A 21,748-nucleotide genomic window follows, 5' to 3' on the forward strand; every position below is an offset into this window, starting at 1 on the left:
ACCAAAAGGCAAAATAGACTTCTCTGAAGGGACCAAACTTTCTTCCTGCTGGGGTGGAATACCTTAGGAAGGGAAGAAACCAGAGGCAGAAAATCCTCACAGAAAAAAAGAGGGGGTTAAACTAAACTGCTGAAGGATAGAATGGGTCCCAGAACTCATATGAGCTGGGGAGAAAAGTCTGCCAAACAAACAAATACAACAGATCAAGATTCTTGGAGAAAGAACAGAGAAAAGGAAGCTCTCTCTTAGAGGTGAAACAATGTCACATAAAAGGGAATCCTAAAAATTGTACCGTGTGCCCAGGGCAAAAACCAGGTGTAGAAAACCTGAGAAAATCTGAGCAGTTATATATGGGCTATTCTAAAGGTCTAGAATAAGTTAGACCAAGCATCAAAGAAGAGCCTTAAAACAAAGCCAATCAGCAATGAACACTAGACAAGAGGGAGAAACAAACCTTCAGGTTAACTCATCAAGATAATCAGATGCCTAGACATCAGCAAAATATTATGTCATACAAAGAAACAGGAAAATAGTTCTCAGTAAAGGGAACAAATAAAAACTTCAGAGAAGATTCAGAAGTTTGAACTAATCAAAGGTATTCAAATAAATCTCCTAAATCAATGCAGGAAAATATGCATTAGTAGATATAGTACATTAAAAAGACAATGTGTGACCATAAAGAAGAATTTGAAAGTATATAAAGACACATAGATATTATTGGGATTAAAGACACAATAGCAGAAATTAAAAATTCACTAGAGGCATAAAACAGCAGATTTGAATAGCCAAAAAAATCAGTGAACTAGAAGATAGGCAATTGAAATCTTACAGACCAAAGAACAGAGAAAATAGAAACTATTGAGCAGTGGCCCAATTTGAGTGACAGCATGAAGCACACAAACATACGTGTTGCTTCCAAACCAACATACATGCAGATTTCTGGAGAAGCAGAAGGGGCTGAGAGAGCCATTTGAACTTAGAAGCTTGGAGAGAAGAAATCTCTGGCCCTGGGAGATGCTAAGCTAAGAAATGAAACCCAGAGTGTTTCCCCAGAGCAGTTAAGTAAAGGGCCGCAGAAGCTTAGATAGGAAGCCACTGGAATCAGCAGCTGGAAGCAGTGGAACCAGGAACAAGGACCAGCAGATGCCAACCACGTGCCTTCCCATGTGACAGAGAACCCTGTACAGGAATCAGCCTTTCTTGAGTCAAGTCATCTATAGTGGTTTGCTACAGCTGCTAGAATGCAACGTACCAGTGATGGAACAGCTTTTATAAAGGAAATTTGTTAAGTCACAAGTTTACCATTCTAAGGCCATAAAAATCCAAACTAAGGCACCCACAGAAAGATACCTTGATTCAAAAAGTGCAGAAGACATTCAGGGTTTCTCTGTTAGCTTGGAATGCACATGGTGATGCCTGCTAGCTTTCTCTCATAGCTTCTTGTTTCAAATGGCTTCCCCAAGGGCATTTTCTTTCTTCATCTCTAAATCATTCTGTTTCAGCTCTGGCTGCTATGAGCTCTTTCCAAAATATTTCCCCCTTTAAAGGACTCCAGTAAACTAATCAAGACACCTTAAATGGGCAGAGTCACAGCTCCATCTAATCAAAAGGTCACACCCAAAATTGACAGGATTATATCTCCATGGAAACAATCTCACCAAAGGGTCCTACCCTGCAATATTGAATGAGGATTAAAAGAACAATGCTTTTCTGGGGTACATAACAATTTGAAACCAGCATAGTATCTTTTTCTGGATGCCTTAGTTTGGACATTTTTATGGCTTTGTAAATGTAAACTGGTAACTTCGTAAATCCCCTTTATAAAAACAGTTCCACTTCTGATATATTGTGTTCCAGCACTTTAACAAACTAAAACAATCAGAAGGGTAACTAAAAGGGTAAATGTAAAATGCAACGTACAACTTGTACTTTAATTCATATAAATATCAGAATATAATTGAGCATGAAAAAGAAATATTTCCTGATAAGCAGGCAAGCAAAATACACAGTGACAAAGTGGGACACAAACAACATAAAGGGAGGAAGCAGGGGGATATGGAAGCAGAGAAAATGTATACGTGATTTGAAGCTGTTAGTAACAAATCAATTAGTAGTTTCATAGATGTAGTTTGTGTAATACAAACACCAGGAGAACGACAAAGGAAATACTTTTAAAATATACAGAAACAGAAATGAGAAAGGAATCATTCAGATTATGACTCAAGAGATCAACTACACAGAAAAAGAGATTGCAATAGAGTAAAAGAGAGACACAAAATATATGACATATAAAAACCAAAGAACAGCTTCCGGGAAGATGGAGGACCCGAGTGGAGTGAGTTCACTCCTGCTCCGTGAAACAAAATACAAAACGCGAAGAAAATGTCCAGGACTGCAGGTCCCAGGCTGTGAGTAGTCTAGGAGGGTCTTTGGGCTAAATTTGGGGGGGGGGGGGGGGGGGGGGGCAAGATATTAGAGGGAAAGTGAGTGGATCGGGTGATGGGGGATCCCCACTGGGCAGGCTGTGGTGCACCGGGGAGGTGCGATTGGAGGGAATTGACCCTCCTCGGCTCCAGCATGCACAGCTGCCAGCTGGGGAAACTTCCCTATGTGTTTGTGGTGGGCAGCGCCCGCAGGGAGCCTGGAGGCCAGTAATTGTCCACCACAGGCCAGGCCTCGGGTGGGGAGAGTGATCATCCAGTCAGGTGCTAGAATAACTACCCGCAATCATGGTGTCTGGCAGGTCCAATGCTGCGGATCAGCTGAGCAGCTGATCCCCGGATCCCCCATGCACGGGTCAGCTCCCTGGACCCGCCAGAGACCTGCTAGTCAGCTGCCCCTGTAGAGCATGCGGACCTGGAGTTGCTCTGGCCAGGAGGAGTGGGGCTGAGGCAGGAGGAGACTCTATCATTTCAGCTGCTGGCCAGACCGGATAAGTACTGGTCGGCCGCATTAGACAAGTAGGGGAGAGCTTGAAGGTGGAGCCTTACGGTCGCCACCTGCTGGGGAGAAGTGTAGGCAAGCTAACTATATCCCTAGGTCTTTATTTTCATTTATTTTATTTCTTCACATTCTTTTTTACTTTCCACCTTTTAAAGCGTATTCTTTCTATACATATTTATTAGTAATATAATCGTTCTTTTCATTATTTTTTAAATTTTTATAGATATATTATTATATTTTACTCATTTCCTATATTTTATTTCACGTAGTATTTTTATTATTCCATTTCATTTTGGGGGAGGGGGTATGGTCCGGGCCTCAAACCCAGGTCTCCCATATGGAAGGCAAACACTTTACCACTGAACAACCCATGTACTCTCATTTATTTTTATTATTGCTATTATTATTTTTCTCTTAAATTTTCTCTCCCTCTAGTGTACAACAGCCTAACTTCACTCCCAGTATGTTCTGAGGTGTTGTCTTTTGATTCTGGTGCCTACTACTGTCGAGGTGTATTTTGTTGTGGTTCTTGTTTTGTGTTTCATATTTTTATTATATTATTTTACTTTATCATCATTATCATTATTGTTGTTGTTGTTTATGCATCGGTTAGGACTTCAGCTTGGGTTTCTGCATGAGAGTCAACCATTCTGCCACTGGAGTACCCATGCACCCTGGCCTACCTTATAATAGACCTTTAAGTTGAATTGTATCCCCTACATGAGATCCAGACCTTGATTTGGCAGAGAATAGCCTACAAAGTGCAAAATAAAACATTCAGCAAAAACTATGTAAATACAAAACTTTAGAAAGAGTGAAGGAAACCAACTTGCATAATAACCATATCAAAATAATCAAATGCCCAGAACACAACAGAAAATCACAAAGCACACAAAGATCCAAGCAGAAGTGGCCCAGCCAAATGACCAAATCGAAATTCCAGAGGGGACACAGAATATGAAACAACTACTCAAGGATATTTATAAAGAAATAAAGGATATCAGGAGGACAATAGAAGAGCATAAAGATTCAGCAGGTTAAATAGAAAAATGGCAGACCTCATAGAATTGAAAGATACTGTAGACCAAATAAAAAATATACTGGAGACACACAATAGCAGATTTGAAGAAGCAGAAGAATAAGTGAGTTAAAATATAGAGCAATACAACAAGAGTGCACAAAAGAACAAATGGCAAGAAAGATGGGAAAAAATGCAACTGGATCCTAGGGAAAATGATGGACAACAAAAGGTACAAAAATATAAGAATTATTAGTGTCCTAGAAGAAGAAGAGTAAAGGGTTGGAAAATTAGTTGAAGATACAGTTGGAGAAAACTTCCCAACCCTTATAAAAGACATGAATATGCACATCAAAGACATCCAGAGAACTCCAAATAGAATAAATCCATACAAGCCCACTCCAAGACTCATACTAATCAGATTGTCAGGTGTTGAAGAGAAATTGAAAGTCCTGAAAGCAGCACGAAGAAAGCAATCTACTACAAGGGAAAACACATAAGACTGAACTCAACAGGCACCATGGAAGTCAGAAGGCAGTGGCATGAAATTTTTAAGATCCTGAATGAGAAAGGCTTTCAACCAAGAATTCTTTATCCAGCCAAATTATCCTTCAAAACTGAGAGAAACATTAAAATCTTCAAAGATAAAGATTGAGAGAACTAGTCAATAAGAGACAAGCCCTAAAAATACAAAAGGGAGTTCTGTCAACTAATAAAGATAAAAAGACAGGCGAGGGTGGTGTGAATGTGGCTCAGCAGGTAGAAGTCTCGCCCGCCATGCTGAAGACCCGGGTTTGATTCTCGGTGCCTGCCCAAGGGAAAAGAAAAAAAGAGACAAGAGAGGGAGGTCTGGAGGAGGGCACAGAATTGAAGAATATGAGTAAAGGTAATTTAAAGGAAAAGAGAGACAGAAGGAAAATAATATACAGCTCTGACAATAAAAACTAAAGAATAAGATGGTAGAATCAAGAACTGCTTTTACAGTAATTACTTTGAATGTTAAGGGGCTAAACTCACCAATTAAAAGATACAAACTGAGAGAATGATTAAAAACATAATCCATTTATAAGCTGTTCACAAGAGATGCATCTTAGACTCAAGGGCACAGTTAGATTGAAAGTGAAAGGATGGAAAAATAAGTTCTATGCAAGCTGTAACTAAAAGAAAGCAGGAGTAGCTACACTAATATCAAACAAAATAGACTTTAAATGTAAAGACATTATAAGAGACAAAGAAGGACATAACATATTAATAAAAGGGAAAATTCACTAGGAAAAAATAACAATCATAAATGTTTATGCTCCCAATCAAGGGGCTCCAAAGTGCATGAGGCACATATTGGAAAAACTGAAGGGAGCTATAGACATATCAACAGTAATAGTGGAAGACTTCAATACACCACCCTCCGCTGTGCATGGAACAAGCACACAGAGGATCAGCAAGGAAATAGAGAACATAAACAATAAAATAAATGAATTAGATCTAATAGACATATATAGACTATTACATCCCTAAACACCAGGATACACATTCTTCTCTAGTGCACATGGAACGTTCTCCAGGATGGATCATATACTGGGTCATAGACTGAGTCTCTATAAATTTAATAAGATTGAAATTATCCAAAGCTCTTTCTCTGACCACCAGAAAATAAAGATGGAAATTAATGATCACCAAAGAACCAGAGCTTTCACAAATATGCAGAGATTAAACAACATACCTTTAAATAATCAGTGGGTCAAGGAAGAAATTGCTAGAGAAATCAGTAAATATCAGGAGATGAATGATAATGAGAATACAACATATCAGAAATTATGGGATACGGCAAAGGCAGTGCTGTGAGAGGAATTTATTGCCCTAAATGTCTGTATTAAAAAACAAGAACGAGCAAAATTTGAGGATTTAACTGCTCACCCAGTGAATTTAGAGAAAGAACAGCAAACTAACCCCAAAGCAAATAAAAGAAGAGAAACAATAAAGACTAAAGCAGAAATAAACAAACTGGAGGAAAAAACAAACAATAGAAAGAATCAACAAAACTAAAAGTTGGTTCTCTGAGAAAATTAATAACAATTTTGATCTTCATCTCCAGTATTTGCTTGACTCCTTTTCAGAACTACTTTTTATGAGACTCAGATCATTAGTTCATCATTCTCTTGATATTCTTTATTCTCCATGTTCTACATTATTTTATTTGAGTACATTGAAGATCTTTTTTGTTGTTGTTAAGTCTTTGTCCAGTTTGCCCAAAGCCTAGTATCTTTCCTTGATGGTTTCTGAATTTCGTCTGTTCCTTTCAATGGGCCATTGCTTCCTATTCCTTTATCTTATAATCATTTGCTGTACACTGTTCATTTTTATATTTTACATCTAACTTTGCAATTTAGTCACTGTGCTGTCTGTTCTTTAAGTTTGCAACCACCTATTGATATGACTGAGATTTCCTTGAGTGCCAGCAGCTAACAAAAACAAATGCAAAAAAAATATCTTTCACAGTCTTTGGAAATTTGCTGTTGGCTGGTGATGACCTTCCGAGCTTTGCCCTATTAAGATCAGCCTGGGCAAAGTGGAGGGTCTTCTTGATCTTCCCTGAGTCTGTGTCTTGTCTGGGCAAGGAATCCATTTACAGGAATCTGAATGCCTTCTCAACTCCCCATCTGGATGCTCTCTTCTATTCCTTAAGGTCAATAATGCTTTGCCTCTGGCTCTTTCTATTTAATTTTTTCTCACATTGCATTTTTGCCCACATGTGCTTCTCCCTGCAGGGCAAATTCTGGAAGGGCAAACCAAATAAGGTTGTACTGTCTCAGTCTTTCAGGCTTACACCAGATGGACTGGCACTGGCTTACAGGCATCCCAATATGCACATAAGGGTTGCTCTGCTCCTCTGGAATAGGATCGGAAACACCCAGTGGAAACATGGGTCAGCTCCACATCAGAAAAGGGGGAAAGGCTAGTGCTTCTCCTAACATTTTCATGTTGCATTTTCTCAATTTGGCACTGTTATGCAACCCTTGAACTGTTTTCCAGAGTTTTGAAGAAGATGGCTCTAACAATTTTTGCTAATTGTTCAATGAATCTGTGGAGGAACAGAACCCTATAGCATCTTAAAACACACCACCATCTTGATCAACTAGAAGTAGGTCATATGATTTTAGACAAACTAACAAAGCAATTCAATTAGGAAAGGAATGTCCTCAAAATATGGTGCTGGAACAACTGGATATCCATATGGGGAAAAAAACTGACCTTGACCCAACCTCACACTATAGAAAAAATAATTAATTATAGTTGGATCATAGACTGAATATAAAAGCTAAAATTATAAAAGCTTCCAGAATAAAATAAAGAAGTATATCTTTGTGACCTCAGGGTAGAAATAAATTTCTTAAAACAAAAAAACATAAATTGCACTTCATATTAATTTAAAACTTTCATCCATTAAAAAACACCATGTTAGGAAAGAAAAAATTCAACTCAGTCTGGGAGAAAATCTTCACGATACATCAAACTTGTCTTATATATTGAAAAGACAATGTCTGGTCTCTAGAATATTAAGAATTTCTACAACTAAATAACAAAAAGATGAATTGTCCAATTTTTTAAATGGACAAAGGACAAATAAACAAAAGAGATATATTCAAATGGTCAAAAATTGCAGATGACCATCACTTTTCAGGGAATTATAAACATCCTTGAAAGACACAATTTCACAATACGATATCATTTCAACCTACTAGAATGGCTAATATAAGACTGCCAAGTGCTGGCAAGGATGGAAAGTAACTGTAATTCTCATAATGTGCTGATGGGAGTATAAAATTTTACGATCATCTTGCATAACTGAAACATTTAACATATGCATATACTTTAACTCAGGAGGTCCATCATAGGTAACAACCCAAGAAAAATGGGTACTGTCATGGTCAGGTTCATGTATCAACTTGGCCAAGTGGTGGTACCTGTTTGTCTGGTTGGGCAAGTGCTGGTCTGTCTTTTGCTATGAGGACATTTCATAGAATTAAGCCCTGATCACGTCAGCTACATCCACAGGTGATTCCATTTGTAATCAGCCAAGGGGAGTGTCTTCTTTAATTAAGTGATGCTTAATCTAATCACTGGAAGCCTTTTAAAGGAGATTCAGAAAATACAGGTTATCGTCCTGCTTTGGCCAGCAAGCCTCTCCTGTGGAGTTCATTCAGACCCTTCATTTGAATTGTCAGCTTCGCAGCCTGCCCTACAGATTTTGGACTCTATGTTCCCACAGTTACGTGAGACACTTTTATAAATTTTATGTTGACAAATATTTCCTGTTGATTCTGTTTCTCTAGAAAACCCTAACTAATACAGGTACATATGTCTAAAAAGAAAAAAAAATTGACAAGAATGTTCATAGTGACTCTATTCATAATGGCCCCAAATTGAAACCACTCAAATACCCTTCAGCAGGAAAATAAATTATGCTATGTGGAATATCATTCAGCAATAGAAGAGTAATGGAGAACATAGAACAATATGGATGAATCTTAGACATATTGAATAATCAAGTGTATTATATAGTTTTAGAACAAGTAAAACTAATCTACACTGATCGCTATCAAAATAGTGGTTTCCTGACCAAGAAGGCAGAAATAGAGTTGGCAGGAACATGCTTGGACAGAAGAGGAAGGAACTTTCTGGAATCGCAAATTTTGTGGGGTACATCTAGGTGTGAGATATACTTGTCAAAAATGCTCAGAATAGTGTTTGGGTTGCATTTAATTATATGAAATATATCAATAAAATATATGCTTCACTTAAAATATCAAAACATTGAAAAGAATAGAGCAAAATCTGGCACTAAATTCAACCTGTCTAGATAAAGAGACTCAGAATCTTATTGTTAGAGTAGCAACTTTACAACGTAAACTGAAATCTCAATCTTGCATGGTGTCTGCCATTAAAGTGAGGGCATTTATTGGAAAGGAGTGGGACCCTGAAAAATGTAATGATGATATATGGATTGATAATGATGTGGGGTTGAGGTTGAAACTCTAGGTCATGCTGAGTCTTCTCTAGATAACCCTGTAATAGTCTGCCCTGAGGACATAACCGCCCCATGTCCAGCCTGCCTTGTGGAGTTGGCCACCCAACCTCCTCCTGAAGGGATTAGACCTAGAGTGATTAATCCTGTTTCACCAGATGAAATTGCAAATGAAGGCCCTGAAGCAAATGGCTTGGAAGATATTTCTAACTCTTTTTCTGACCCACCCCCACCACCCCTCATTTCTTCCAGACCTATAACGAGACTAATTTCCCAACAGACCCCTAAAGGTGAGGTACAAAATATCACACATAAGGAGTATAATGATACTCCAAAAGAACTGTGTGAGTTTTCCAATTCATATAGACAGAAATCAGGGGAATATGTGTGGCAATGGATTTTAAGGGTGTTGGATAATGGTGGGAGGAATATAAGGCTGGATCAGTCTGAATTTATTGATATGGGCCCACTAAGCAGAGACTCTGCATTCAATGTTATAGCTCGAGTGGTTAGAAAAGGTATTAACAGTTTGGATGGTAGGTTGAAACATGGATCAAAAGGTGGCCAACATTACCTGAGGTTGAAATGCCATAACTGCCCTGGTATAATGTAGATGAGGGAATCCAAAGGATTAAAAGAGATTGGAATACTAGAGTGGATTTATCATGCAAAGCCTGCTCTTACACCCCAGGAATGCCTGGAGACTGCACCTTTTACCAGAACAGTGAGAAATAAATTTGTGAGGCTAACACCATCATCCCTGAAGAGCTCAGTAGTTGCACTTCTCTGTAGGTTAGACATTACTGTAGGAACTGCTGTCACTGAGCTGGAATCTGTGGAGGGCCAGGAGCAATCAATCAGGCCCAAGCAGGAACAATCAATCAGGTCCAAGCAGGGAAAGTCCCCACAACGTTGTGGCGGAATGTCCCCAAGAATTAAACAATAACCAATGTTAGGAAACTGAGAGAATGGGATGTGTTTTGGTAATAGCTAATGGCATTTTTCTGCTTCTATGATACACTTGCTTGCTAGCAACTGCAAAACCACAACATAATTTTAGCCTTTATAAGCACACCTTGAAAACATCTAGGTGCTGCTCTCTGAATCTTCCTTCTTGGAAGTTTCTGGGGCAGTCGCCGGCTGGTTAATAGACTCCAAATTGGTTTGCAGTTTTGAATTATGTGGTCTCTCTTTCAGTGCTCCCCACAACAGAATCCTTAAACACAATGGGGATGACAAGATCCCAAGTTGGCAAAAGCCAGGTGGCAGCAATTAATCACCAAAGACGGTAGACGTGGCAATTATAATAGACAGCAAACTCAAAGCAGAAGTCAAAATTATACGACTTGCAGAGATATGTGGCATTGGCTAGTAAATCATGGGGTACCTAGAAATACAATAGAACGGCAGTCTACTAAATTCTTGTTTGAGCTGTATAAACAAAAGAGCTCTAGGTCAAGTGAACAGAAGTCTAACCTGAATTACAAAAACACAGACTCACAGCCCCTTAATCAATTTCCAAACATGAGACAGTTTACAGATCCAGAGCCCCTAAATGAAGGGGAGACCAGGTCCCTTTGGGGGAGAACCCTATTACACTGCCACAAATTTATACTATTAATCTTCCTCCAAGCCTTCCCCAAACAGACTGACAGCCTTTACCAGGTTAACTGTGCATTGGGGAAAAGGAAATGATCAGATATTTCTGTAATTATTAGACACTGCTTCAGAAGTGACATTACTTCCAGGGGACCCAAAACGTCACTCTGGTTCACCAGTCAGAGTGCGGGCTTATGGAGGCCAGGTGAACAATGGAGTTTTAGCTCAGGTCCATCTCACAGTGGGTCCAGTGGGCCCTGGACCCATTCTGTAGTTATTTCCCCAGTTCCAGAATGTATAATTGGTATAGACATACTGAGAAACTGGCAGAATCCCCACAATGGCTCTCTAACTTGTGCAATGAGGGCTATTATGGTGGGAAAGGCCAAGTGGAAGCCACTAGAACTGCCCCTATCAAGCAAAATAGTAAATGAGAAGCAATACTGGATTCCTGGAGGGATGGTAGAGATTACTGCCACTCTTAAGGACTTGAAGGATGCAGGGGTGGTGATTCCCACCACATCCCCATTCAAGTCTCCTATTTGGCTATGCAGAAAACAGATGGGTTTTGGAGAATGACAGTGGATTACTTTAAGCTCAATGAGATGCTAAGTCCATTTGCAGCTGCTGTTTCAGATGTGGTATCATTGCTTGAGCAAATAAGTACATCCCCTGGTACCTGGTATGCAGCTATTCACCTGGCAAATGCTTTTTTCTCAATAGCTATTAGCAAGGACCACCAGAAACAGTTTGCTTTCCGCTGTCAAGGTCAGCAATATACTTTCGCTGTCCTACCACAGGGGTATATCAACTCTCCAGCCTTATGCCATAATCTTGTCCACAGGAACCTTGAATATTTCTGCCTACCAGAATACATCACACTGGTCCATTATATTGATGATAGCATGTTGACTGGACCTAGTGAGCAAGAAGTAGCAACTACTCTAGACTTACTGGTGAGACATTTGCAGGTCAGGATGGGAGATAAATCCAACAAAAATACAGCAGCCTCCCACCTCAGTGAAATTTGTAGGTGTCCACTGGTGTGGGGCATGTCAAGATATCCCTTCTAAGGTGAAGGATAAGTTGCTGCATCCTACGACCAAAAAAGGAGGCACAACACCTAGTTGGTCTCTTTGGATTTTGGCAACAACATATTCCTCATTTGGGTGTGCTACTCCAGCCCATTTGTCGAGTGATCAGAAAAGCTGCTAACTTTGAGTGGGGACCTGAACAAGAGGAGGCTCTACAAGAAGTCCAGGCTGCTGGACAAGCTGCTCTGCCACTTGGGTCGTATGATCCAGCAGCTCCTTAGTAGAGACCAAATGCTTAACAACAGGCCACCAAGTTACCATGAGACCTGAGTTGCCTATCATGAGCTGAGTGTTATCTGACCCACCAAGCCATAAAGTTAGGCATGCAAAGCAGCACTCTATTGTAAAATGGAAATGGTATACACGAGATAGAGCCAGAGCAGGTCCTGAAGGCACAAGTAAGTTACATGAGGAAGTGGCCCAAATGCCCATGGTTACCACTCCTGCCACATTACCTTCTCTTTCCCAGACCAGAGCTATGGCCTCTTGGGGAGTTTCTTACAGTGAATTGACTGAGGAAGAGAAAACTTGGGCCTGGTTTACATATGGTTCAGCATGATATGCAGGTACCACCCGAAAGTGGACAGATGCAGGACTACAACCCCTATCTGGGGTGTCCTTGAAGGACAGTGGTGAGGGGAAATCCTCCCAGTGGGCAGAACTTCGAGCAGTGCATCTGGTTGTTCATTTTCCTTGGAAGAACTGGCCAGAGGTGTGATTTTATACTGACTCATGGGCTGTTGCTATTGGTTTGGCTGGATGATCAGGGACTTGGAAAGACCCTAATTCGAAAATTGGTGACAAAGAGGTCTGGGTAAGAGGTATGTGGGCAGACCTTTCTGAATGGGCTAAAAATATGAACATGTTTGTGGCCCATGGGAATGTGCACCAGAGGGTGACTTCAGCAGAGGAAGGTTTTAATAATCAAGTGGATAAGATTACCCATTCTATGGATACCAGTTAGCCTCTTTCCCCAGCAACTCCTGTCATTGCCCAATGGGCTCATGAACAAAGCGGTTATGGTGGTAGAGATGGAGGTTATGCATGGGCTCAGCAACGTAGACTTCCACTCACCAAGGCCGACTTGGCTACAGACACTGCTGACTGCCTGATCTGCCAGCAGTGGAGACCTACACTCAGTCCCCAATATGGCACCATTCCCCGAGGTGACCAGCCAGCTACCTGGTGACAGGTTGATTACATTGGACCACTACCTTCAAGGAAGGGGCGGCGATTTGCTCCAACTGGAATAGACACATACTCTGAGTATGGGTTTGCTTTCCCTGCACACAATGCTGCCAAAACTACCATCCGTGGGCTTACAGAATGCCTTTTCCATCATCATGGTATTCCACATAGCATTGCTTCTGATCAAGGAATATACTTCACAGCAAATGAAGTGCAGGAATGGGCATATGTTCATGGAATTCTCTGGTCTTACCATGTTCCCCATTGTCCAGAAGCAGCTGGATTGATAGAATGGTGGAATGGCCTTTTGAAAACTCAATTACGGTGCCAACTAGGTGGCAATATCTTGAAAGGCTGGCATGTTCTCCAGGAAGCGGTACATGCTCTTAATCAGTGTATGCTGTATGGTGCTGTTTCTCCCATAGCCAGGATCCATGGGTCCAAGAATCAAGGAGTGGAAATGGAAGTGGCACCACTCACTATTACCCCTAGTGATTCACTAGGAAAACTTTTGCTTCCTGTCCCTGAGACCCTGAGATCTGCTGGTCTACAGATTTTAGTTCCAAAAGGGGGAGTATTTCCACCAGGAGAAACAATGATTCCATTGAACTGGAATCAAAGACTGCCACCTGATCATTTTGGGCTACTCATGCCCCTGGATCAACAAGCCAAGAAAGGAATTGCAGTATTGTCTGGGGTGATTGACCCTATCGGGGGAAATAGGACTGCAACTATACAATGGATGTAAAGAAGAGTTTTCTTGGAATATAGGAGATCCCCTAGGGCAACTTTTTTAGTACTTTTTAGTACCATTTTTAGTACTTTGATTTTTGTGATAAAAATCAAGGGAAAACTGCAACAACCCAATCCAGGCAGGACTACCAGTGGGTCTGAAACTTCAGGAATGAAGGTTTAGGTCACCCCACTAGGCAAAGAACCATGGCCAGCTGAAGTGCTCGCTGAGGGTAAATAGGAACATGGAATGGGTAATGGAAGAAGGTAGTGATAAATATGAACTATGACCACGTGATCAGTTACAGAAACAAGGACTGTGATGCTGTTTTGTTCCTGTTATACTATTTAAGTTGTAAGATATAAGGTTTAAGAATGAATATTACCAAGGACTTGCACCCTATTCTGGAGATAGTTACTGTGCTTCCAGTTATATGCAGTACAGTTGAGTATTGTTAGGTGAAAGAAAAAAAATGTGCGTTTTAATGTTTTTAATTTAGAAATGAGGTCTAGTTTAAGGTGATATATATAGCTGCCAAGTTGACAAGGGGTGGACTGTCATGGTTAGCTTCATATGTCAACTTGGCCAAGTGCTGGCCTGTCTGTTGCAATGAGAACATTTCATAGAATTAGATCATGATCATGTAAGCTGCATCCATAGCTGATTCCACTTGTAATCAGCCAAGGGGAGTGTCTTCTGCAATAAGTGATGCTCAGTCTAATCAATGGAAGCCTTTTAATGAGGATTCAGAAGAGACAGGCTCTTCTCCTGCTTCAGCCATCAAGCCTCTCCTGTGGAGTTCGTCCAGACCCTCCATCGGAATTGTCGGCTTCACAGAGTGCCCTGCAGATTTTGGACTCTGTGTTCCCAGGGCATGTGAGACACTTTTATAAATTTTGTATTTTTGAATGTTTCCTGTTGATTCTGTTTCTCTAGAGAACCTTAATACACTACAGAATTACAATTTTGTCAAATGGGACGAAGATGTTTGGGCTAATATATTTAAAATAACTTCAGGAATAAGCTGAATTTGTTTCTGCAATTTGTTTCTGACATTTAACCAATTTTTTTCTCCAAATCTCCTTTACTTTTCTACATAATCTTAGTTCTTCCGGTGATTTTAAGAGGAAAGCCTGGATTATTGTGCAATGATCTTTTGTACTAACTCTCCTTTCATCAAGAGAGGAGCTGGAGCAATTCATTTGAAATGCAGGGGTAAAGCTTCAGCAGCTCCAAGAAAGAAAAAAGTCAGTGACATTTTAAAGGCAGATTCTTAAATTCATGAAGTAGTAGGATTTCCTACATATTAACAAATTTCTCAGCATGGCAGACTGCTTTCTATGCTATAAAAACATAAACAATAAAATGGCAATTTTGACTTCTCTATGATAAACAGCAATATTTTGTCTGGGCCTACCCAACATTTGCAGAAACGGCACTCAGTAAATGTGTTTAACAAGAATGCACATCATTTTTATATTGTCTTAAATTTTCTAAGATGTAAGTTTCCATTAACTCATGATATAAATATTCTGATAAAGCTCAAACATTGCCTATCATATCAGCAAAAATACCATGACATTTCCCACAAGGAAATGTATTTAAGCCAAAAACTGAGGTAAAAAGTAATTTCTACCTTTTTTAAATTTAATTTATTTGCACTTCAATATTCTTTCCTAGTCAACTCAACAATATATTTCGAAAAGCTGATAAATGTCACTGCTTGAAATGTGGATTTCTGGGTAGTGTTCATTTCATTATTCATCAATTTCTGAGTTATATGTGTTCTATCTCTAGGAGGCTCTTAATCTATAAAAGCATTTAACTGTCTAATATAGACCTAAAAAGGGGTTGGCCTAAAGATGATTTATCATGAAACACCAATTTCTTCAGAGTTAATTTTAATTAATCATGTATCTATATAAAAGAAATCAAAATTAGACTCTTTAGCCTCTATTTGTTTGTTGAAGCATTTCATTTTAATAGTAAAAGGGGAAGGGGAACCAAACATAGCTAGCAAAGGCAAAGGGTACCTCCTTCAGCAAACAAATAAAAAAAGCAGAAAAGGTAAGCAGAAATATAAGGGAAAAGAAGTTTATATATAACTGTTGGTTTAAATATATGCTACTCCCAATGTACCATTTACCACAGTTCCCTATTGGATTATTTAATGATTAATAATATAAAACTAAGATATGGAAAATATTTTTTTAAATGAATAGGCTTAATAATCAGATTTCTTGTGACAAAGAATTGTCAGAAGAACAGTGATTTTGGTGTTCTTGATTATTAAAATAATATGGCATCACTACAGGCAACGCATATAGTTGTGGTAAAATCAGACAACACAATGGAACTTTGAAAATGTTTAACTGATACAACAAGTACACACAAAATAAAAATTTTATTTTAAAACATCACAAGGAATTACAAAGTTAAACGTCTCACTGTACAAATTTGTATAAACACTGTTAAACTTTGTTTCATCTTTCATCTTTTTATCTGAGTAAAAAAAAGAACACTTTCCTCATTTAGAAGATTTTTGATGTTGTAATAATTACCTAAAAATGACACAAAATAAAAGCAAGTTATTTCCATAGGAATCATTTCCTTTTGATTAAGTACTCAGCCATCACCATGGCAGTTATAATGTATAACACAAAATAAAAACGATGAATTTACCTAACCCAAAGTAACTCTTATTTAATTTTAAATTTATTAATCCAAAATTAATCCACCTGTGAATCAAATAAGGCATGAAACAATATAAATTCTGCATCATTTTAATAACAAAGCAGACATGAGATAAGGGTGCAGGAAGAAAAAATAATATTTTCCTGTAAAATAACCAATGGATTACCCCAAACAGAAACACATATATAGGTTAGCATAAAAGGTGAAATGTTAAATAAAATAAAACATCAAAGTTAAAAACAGGATATGCCACCATTAAATAAACTTAGATAATAAATAATAGCAAAAATAAGATACAGATAAAAAACATAAGATAGGGTTTACTAGCACTGAGTGATACACTGGTCACTCATTGCTGATACTTTCCATAAATGAGAAATTAAGGCATTTTAAGATTAACTGAACTAATAAATGTAAAGTGTTCACAACGTGCTGGCATATACTACAGACATATAAATACAACTATTACTGTCTCTTTCTGTTAGAATGTAAGTCTCCATGAGGGCAGAAGTTTTTGCCTGTTTTGCTTACTTATGTATCTCAAACTCTGGCCATAGTCAACTTCAACCATATTTGTTGAATAAATAACTGAACAAATGATTTAAAATTTCTATTTCCAAAAACCTGTGTTCTTCAATAACTGATAGCACATGTTCAGTATATTTAAAATAACTCACTAAAAACTATCTGACTACATAATGTCTTAAAAGATAACATGGGAGAGAGAATTTATCTTCTACCTGGGATATCATGTATCTACTAATTATTTCTAATACAGCAAAAAACAACTCTTGTTCAATTTTCATGTATTGAACCATTAATGTACTTACCTAATGATAAAATTAAAATATGAATTTGGCATCAGTCACATCACATTTCATTCTCTGGCCTCGATTTTCATGGTGTCCATAAGCAACTATATAAATATATTGTAACTACAAATAAAATGTCTTTAATTATTCTTACCTGAAGGAACATAAAACGAATCTCCAGTAGATATTACATAAGGTGTTTCATGTAAGGTACATAAAAGGTCACCAAAGTTAACATAAAAAACCTGTAAAATTTAAAATAAAAATCTTATTTCAGATTGACCCAGAACAATGATAACATTCCAAAGAACCTTAAGAGATATATGGTGGCAGCATAATGGCCTCCCAAAGATGTACACATTATAGTCCCCAGAAACAGTAAATATGTTATATTACGTGGCAAAAGGAATCTCAAAATGGGGAGATTATCCTCGATTGTTTCCTTAAAAGTGGAAAACTTTCTCCTGCTGTAAGCAGAAGAGAGATGAGGAAGAAGTTAGAGACATTAGAAGCATGAGAAGGATTCACATTGTTGACAATGATGATGGTAGAAGGGGGCCAAAAGTCAACAAGGAATTGGGAATTTCAGTTCTACAGTTACATAGAACTGAATTGTGCCAAAACCCTGAATGAGTATGGAAGTGGATACCTCCCCCAGAGCTTCCAGAAGGGAACACAGCCCTACCAACACCTTAATCTTGGCCTGGTGAGACTCTAAGCAGAGTATCCACCCAAGTCTGCCAGGTTTCTAACCCACTGAATCATAAGATAATAATGATGTTGCTTTAATCCACCAAATTGCTGATAATTTGTTAGGGGAGCAAGAGAAAAACTAAGAGTGTTTAAAATTTCTTTTCTCCTTCCTATTCATAAACTTATGAAAATTTAACATCACGGTAAAGAAAATCACCTAGCTAAACTAGAAAAATAAGTAGGTTTATGTGCTCCTCTGTAATGGTTTGTGCTTAGTATGCCAGACTATTCAATCTGACTAATGAATCAAGGAGACAGTAAAAAGACAAAAAAATTAAATACAATTAACAGCACCTCCCTAAAAAGCGAAAAAAGCTACTAAATGATCCTAAAGAAACTTTTACACTTAAATAAGAAAAAATTTTGTATTGCATTCAGAATAAAACTTGCCCGAACTGAAGAAACAAAAGTTAAAACACTGTCCAGAGAGTCAAAAGTATTTATTAGTAGGTGTTTTTCTTTTGCTTTTTTATCTATTCAGTGTGGCTCTCTTAACCATATCTCTGTCTCAGTTTAACAAACATTCTCTAACAGAGGCTTTTAAAATTCATAAAAATAGAACAGTATGATGAACCTCCATGTATATCTAACTCCAACAACCTACCCACCCAGAGTCTACTTTCACAATTCTATATTACTTTGAAACAAATGCCCAGCATATTTCACCTGTAAACACTTCAGTGTGTATCTTTAAATGTCAAGGTGCTTTTTTGTAAACCTGACCACAAAACTATTATTCCATCAACAATATCAAATACCAGTCAATGTTCAAATTGCCAATTCTCTTAAATACCATATTTTCAAGGCTTTGTTTGAGTGAGGATCCAAATAAGAATCACACATTGTGATTGGTTCATTTGTCTCAATCTATAGCAATGCTTATTAACCAGGTTGACTTTGCCAACCCCACCCCTCAGGGGATATTTGGCAGTGTCTGAAGATATTTTTGACTGCACATCTTGAGGAATGTTATTGGCATCTCATAAGCAGAGGCCAGGAATGCTGCTAAACATACTATAATGCAGAGCATGGACCCCATACAACAAATAATTACCTACTCCAAAAAGTCAATGCATGGTTGAGACCTGGCACATAGTTTCACCCTGATCTCTCATTTTTATTCCTTGCAGCTTATTTATTGAAGTAATCAAGCAGTTTGCCATAAAATTTTTTGCACAGCTGGATTTTAAGTGTATCCCTGTGGTGTCATTTAAGATTCCACTACCCTATGTATTTCCTATAAACTGATAGTTAGATCTAGAGACTTAATCAGATTCAGGTTTTTGGGTTTTTTGTTTTCTGTGAGGATGGACAAAGCGAGGCCATTTCACAGCTAATGTTGTGTTCTTCTATCAGGAGACAGACAGTGTCTAGTTGTAGTGCTTTTTAAGATGTTACAGCTATTGATACTCAATGCCTATACCCAACTTGTCAGAAGTTCATCAGAAATTATAAAAGGGTAATATTCAATGCTAATATCCCTTCTTCATTTTACTAACTGGAATACATCTAACCCCAGTCTATGAATGTGATCCCACTGGGAAACAGGGTCTTTGTAGAGTTGTTAATTAAGATGAAGCCTAACTGGATTAGTTATTAGTTAAGATATTGGCCCTAATTCACTGTGACTGATGTCTTTATAAGGAGTAGAAATTTGGACACAGTCAGATAGCCATGTGACAGAGGCAGAGAATGGATTATGCCATGAACCAAGGAAAACAGGATTGTTGTCAAGCCACCACCAGAATCTACAGACTTCAGAGGAAGCATGGCCCTGCATGCTTGACCTTGATTTTGGATTTCTAAACTCCAGAACTGTGATAAAATACATTTCTGTTATTTTAAGCCACCAAGTTTGTGATACTTAGTTACAGCAGCCCTAGAAAACTAAGACAACAATTGGAAAAGAGGAATAACTCACGGTTCTGCTTATGTAAATTTTATCATTTTCATCATCTCACTGGGCTTTGGCCCAATATTACCCCCCATACTAGGATGCTGTTGCTCTGCTTTACAGTGGCCATGAGGCTAAAAGATCTACGGAACGCAACAGGTAAACAAGTAAAACATCCTAAGCTTTCTCCCACTGATTTGACTTGTGCTGAAGCATGTTCAGCCTCAGCTACCCTTATCATCTTCCGTCATCCTAGAGGGTTCCCATAATTAGTATGTTAGCTCTTCAAATTCTTCTACAGATTTTCTAACATTATGAATTAATTTTGCTAGCACTCCATCTTGCAAACTCTATTTGTTTTTCAAAAGCATATATCTGTGTGTGCTTTGTGTATTAAGAATTTAAAACTATTTGTTATTTAAAAAAACTTTAATTCTGATATTCATGATAAAAAGTTAAAGGAAATATTCAAAATAAATAAAAATAAACTATAATCACAAAGTATAAAATCAACCAAACAAAACAGTTAACACATTATTTTCTGTATTTCCTTCAAGTTTTTGTCATTTGCATTTCCAGATTCTGGTCAGATTAAATATGGGAAATTTTCTACTTGGCACATTTTTCTCAAAAGTTTATCCTAAACGACTTCTTTTAATCTTCAAAATAATATGCTTAAATTAATGTAAAAAATTATTAGTACAGTGCCTGGAATATATAAGTGCTATATAATTGCTTATTATCACATAATAGTATAACCATTTCCTTTCGGCAGCACACTTCAATAGTTTTTATTTTTTTGCAATTACAGTGTTGCAATATTTAACTTCATATGTTCAACTTCCCCTCCCCCAACTTTTAAATTATTTCATAGGATAAACTTCTTGAAATGAGATTTATACATCAAAAGAATGAACATTTATTTAATAAGTTCTATTACCTCTGAAAGTATAGAGAACAGTTGTTTTTAATGTGGATTACTTTGAATATCAATCAGTTAAACACTTCAAACATTTGCTACTCAAATTTCCTTTTGCATAATAAAGGCATTGGAGTTTAACAGGTAATTACAATTAGTTCAGTGGTGACATTTCATATATTTAATTGCACCTTTATCATATTACTGGGACCATTTCTCTCTTTAGTTATTTCAATGCTATTTTTACTCTTCTAATAACTCCTGGTCAATCTGAAATATTTTAAGACTAAACAAATGAATATTTTAAAATATTTAAAACAGGATTCTAGTTTTACTGATATAATAATAAAAATTTAATCTTAGATTTCATGTATACCTTTTCCTTATCTTTCCTCACTCAAGGTACCCTTATTTACTAATACAAGAGTCTTGATGCTTTCTTTTTTCTCTTTTGAATTTATGTTAATTTTGCTAGCAAAAAGAATAGTTTTGAATGTGATACTCCAGATACTCATGATTTCACAGATTCCTATAATGTCAAAGACTAAAATATGTCCTTAGAATGTAATATTTTTAAAATGTTAATATAACATTAAATATTCTTAAAATTTGATACTTTTCAAATTCTATAATTTTTCTAATTAAGAATACAGATATATAATATTTTGTACTGTTGAGGCTTCTATCTCCAATGGTATTCTTTTCTCCTAGAGACATTCCAATGATACACAGTCTACTCTATAATGAACTGAGAGCTGAGAAAATCACAACTGAGTTGAAGCTGAGTTTTGTTTTCTCTTGTTGGGTAGTTCATGTAATTTGAAATGGAGGAAAGGTAATCCAAAGGCAGTAGAAATTTAAAGGCAATTGTATAAACTGACTACTTGTACATTTAACTTTTAACAACTTGCTTTATATAGAGAAATAAACCACAGAGCAACAGAGACACTCTCCCCTTCCCTCAGACAAACTGCTTGTTCATTAAACTGCTTCCTCAACAGTTTAAAATATAAATATGACATTACGTCACTTTTCACAGTATGTTCAAGTTAGTTATTTAAGTATCATCATCACCCTA

General features: G+C 37.6%; 1 protein-coding gene across 1 annotated transcript in view; it reads right to left on the reverse strand.

The window, feature by feature from the left end:
• Positions 1 to 15,983: 15,983 nt before the first annotated feature.
• Positions 15,984 to 21,748, reverse strand: part of CENPC (centromere protein C) — a 91,910-nt gene continuing 86,145 nt past the window's right edge. The window contains exons 18-19 of the mRNA XM_077137004.1: positions 17,259 to 17,349; positions 15,984 to 16,159 (exon numbers count right to left, since the gene is read on the reverse strand). Coding sequence (XP_076993119.1) covers positions 16,089 to 16,159; positions 17,259 to 17,349 — 162 coding nt within the window. The 3' untranslated portion in view covers positions 15,984 to 16,088. The remainder of the gene's footprint in view (positions 16,160 to 17,258; positions 17,350 to 21,748) is intronic.

The sequence above is a fragment of the Tamandua tetradactyla genome, chromosome 19 (genome assembly GCF_023851605.1).
Source record: "Tamandua tetradactyla isolate mTamTet1 chromosome 19, mTamTet1.pri, whole genome shotgun sequence".
Classification (NCBI taxonomy): Eukaryota; Metazoa; Chordata; class Mammalia; order Pilosa; family Myrmecophagidae; genus Tamandua; species Tamandua tetradactyla.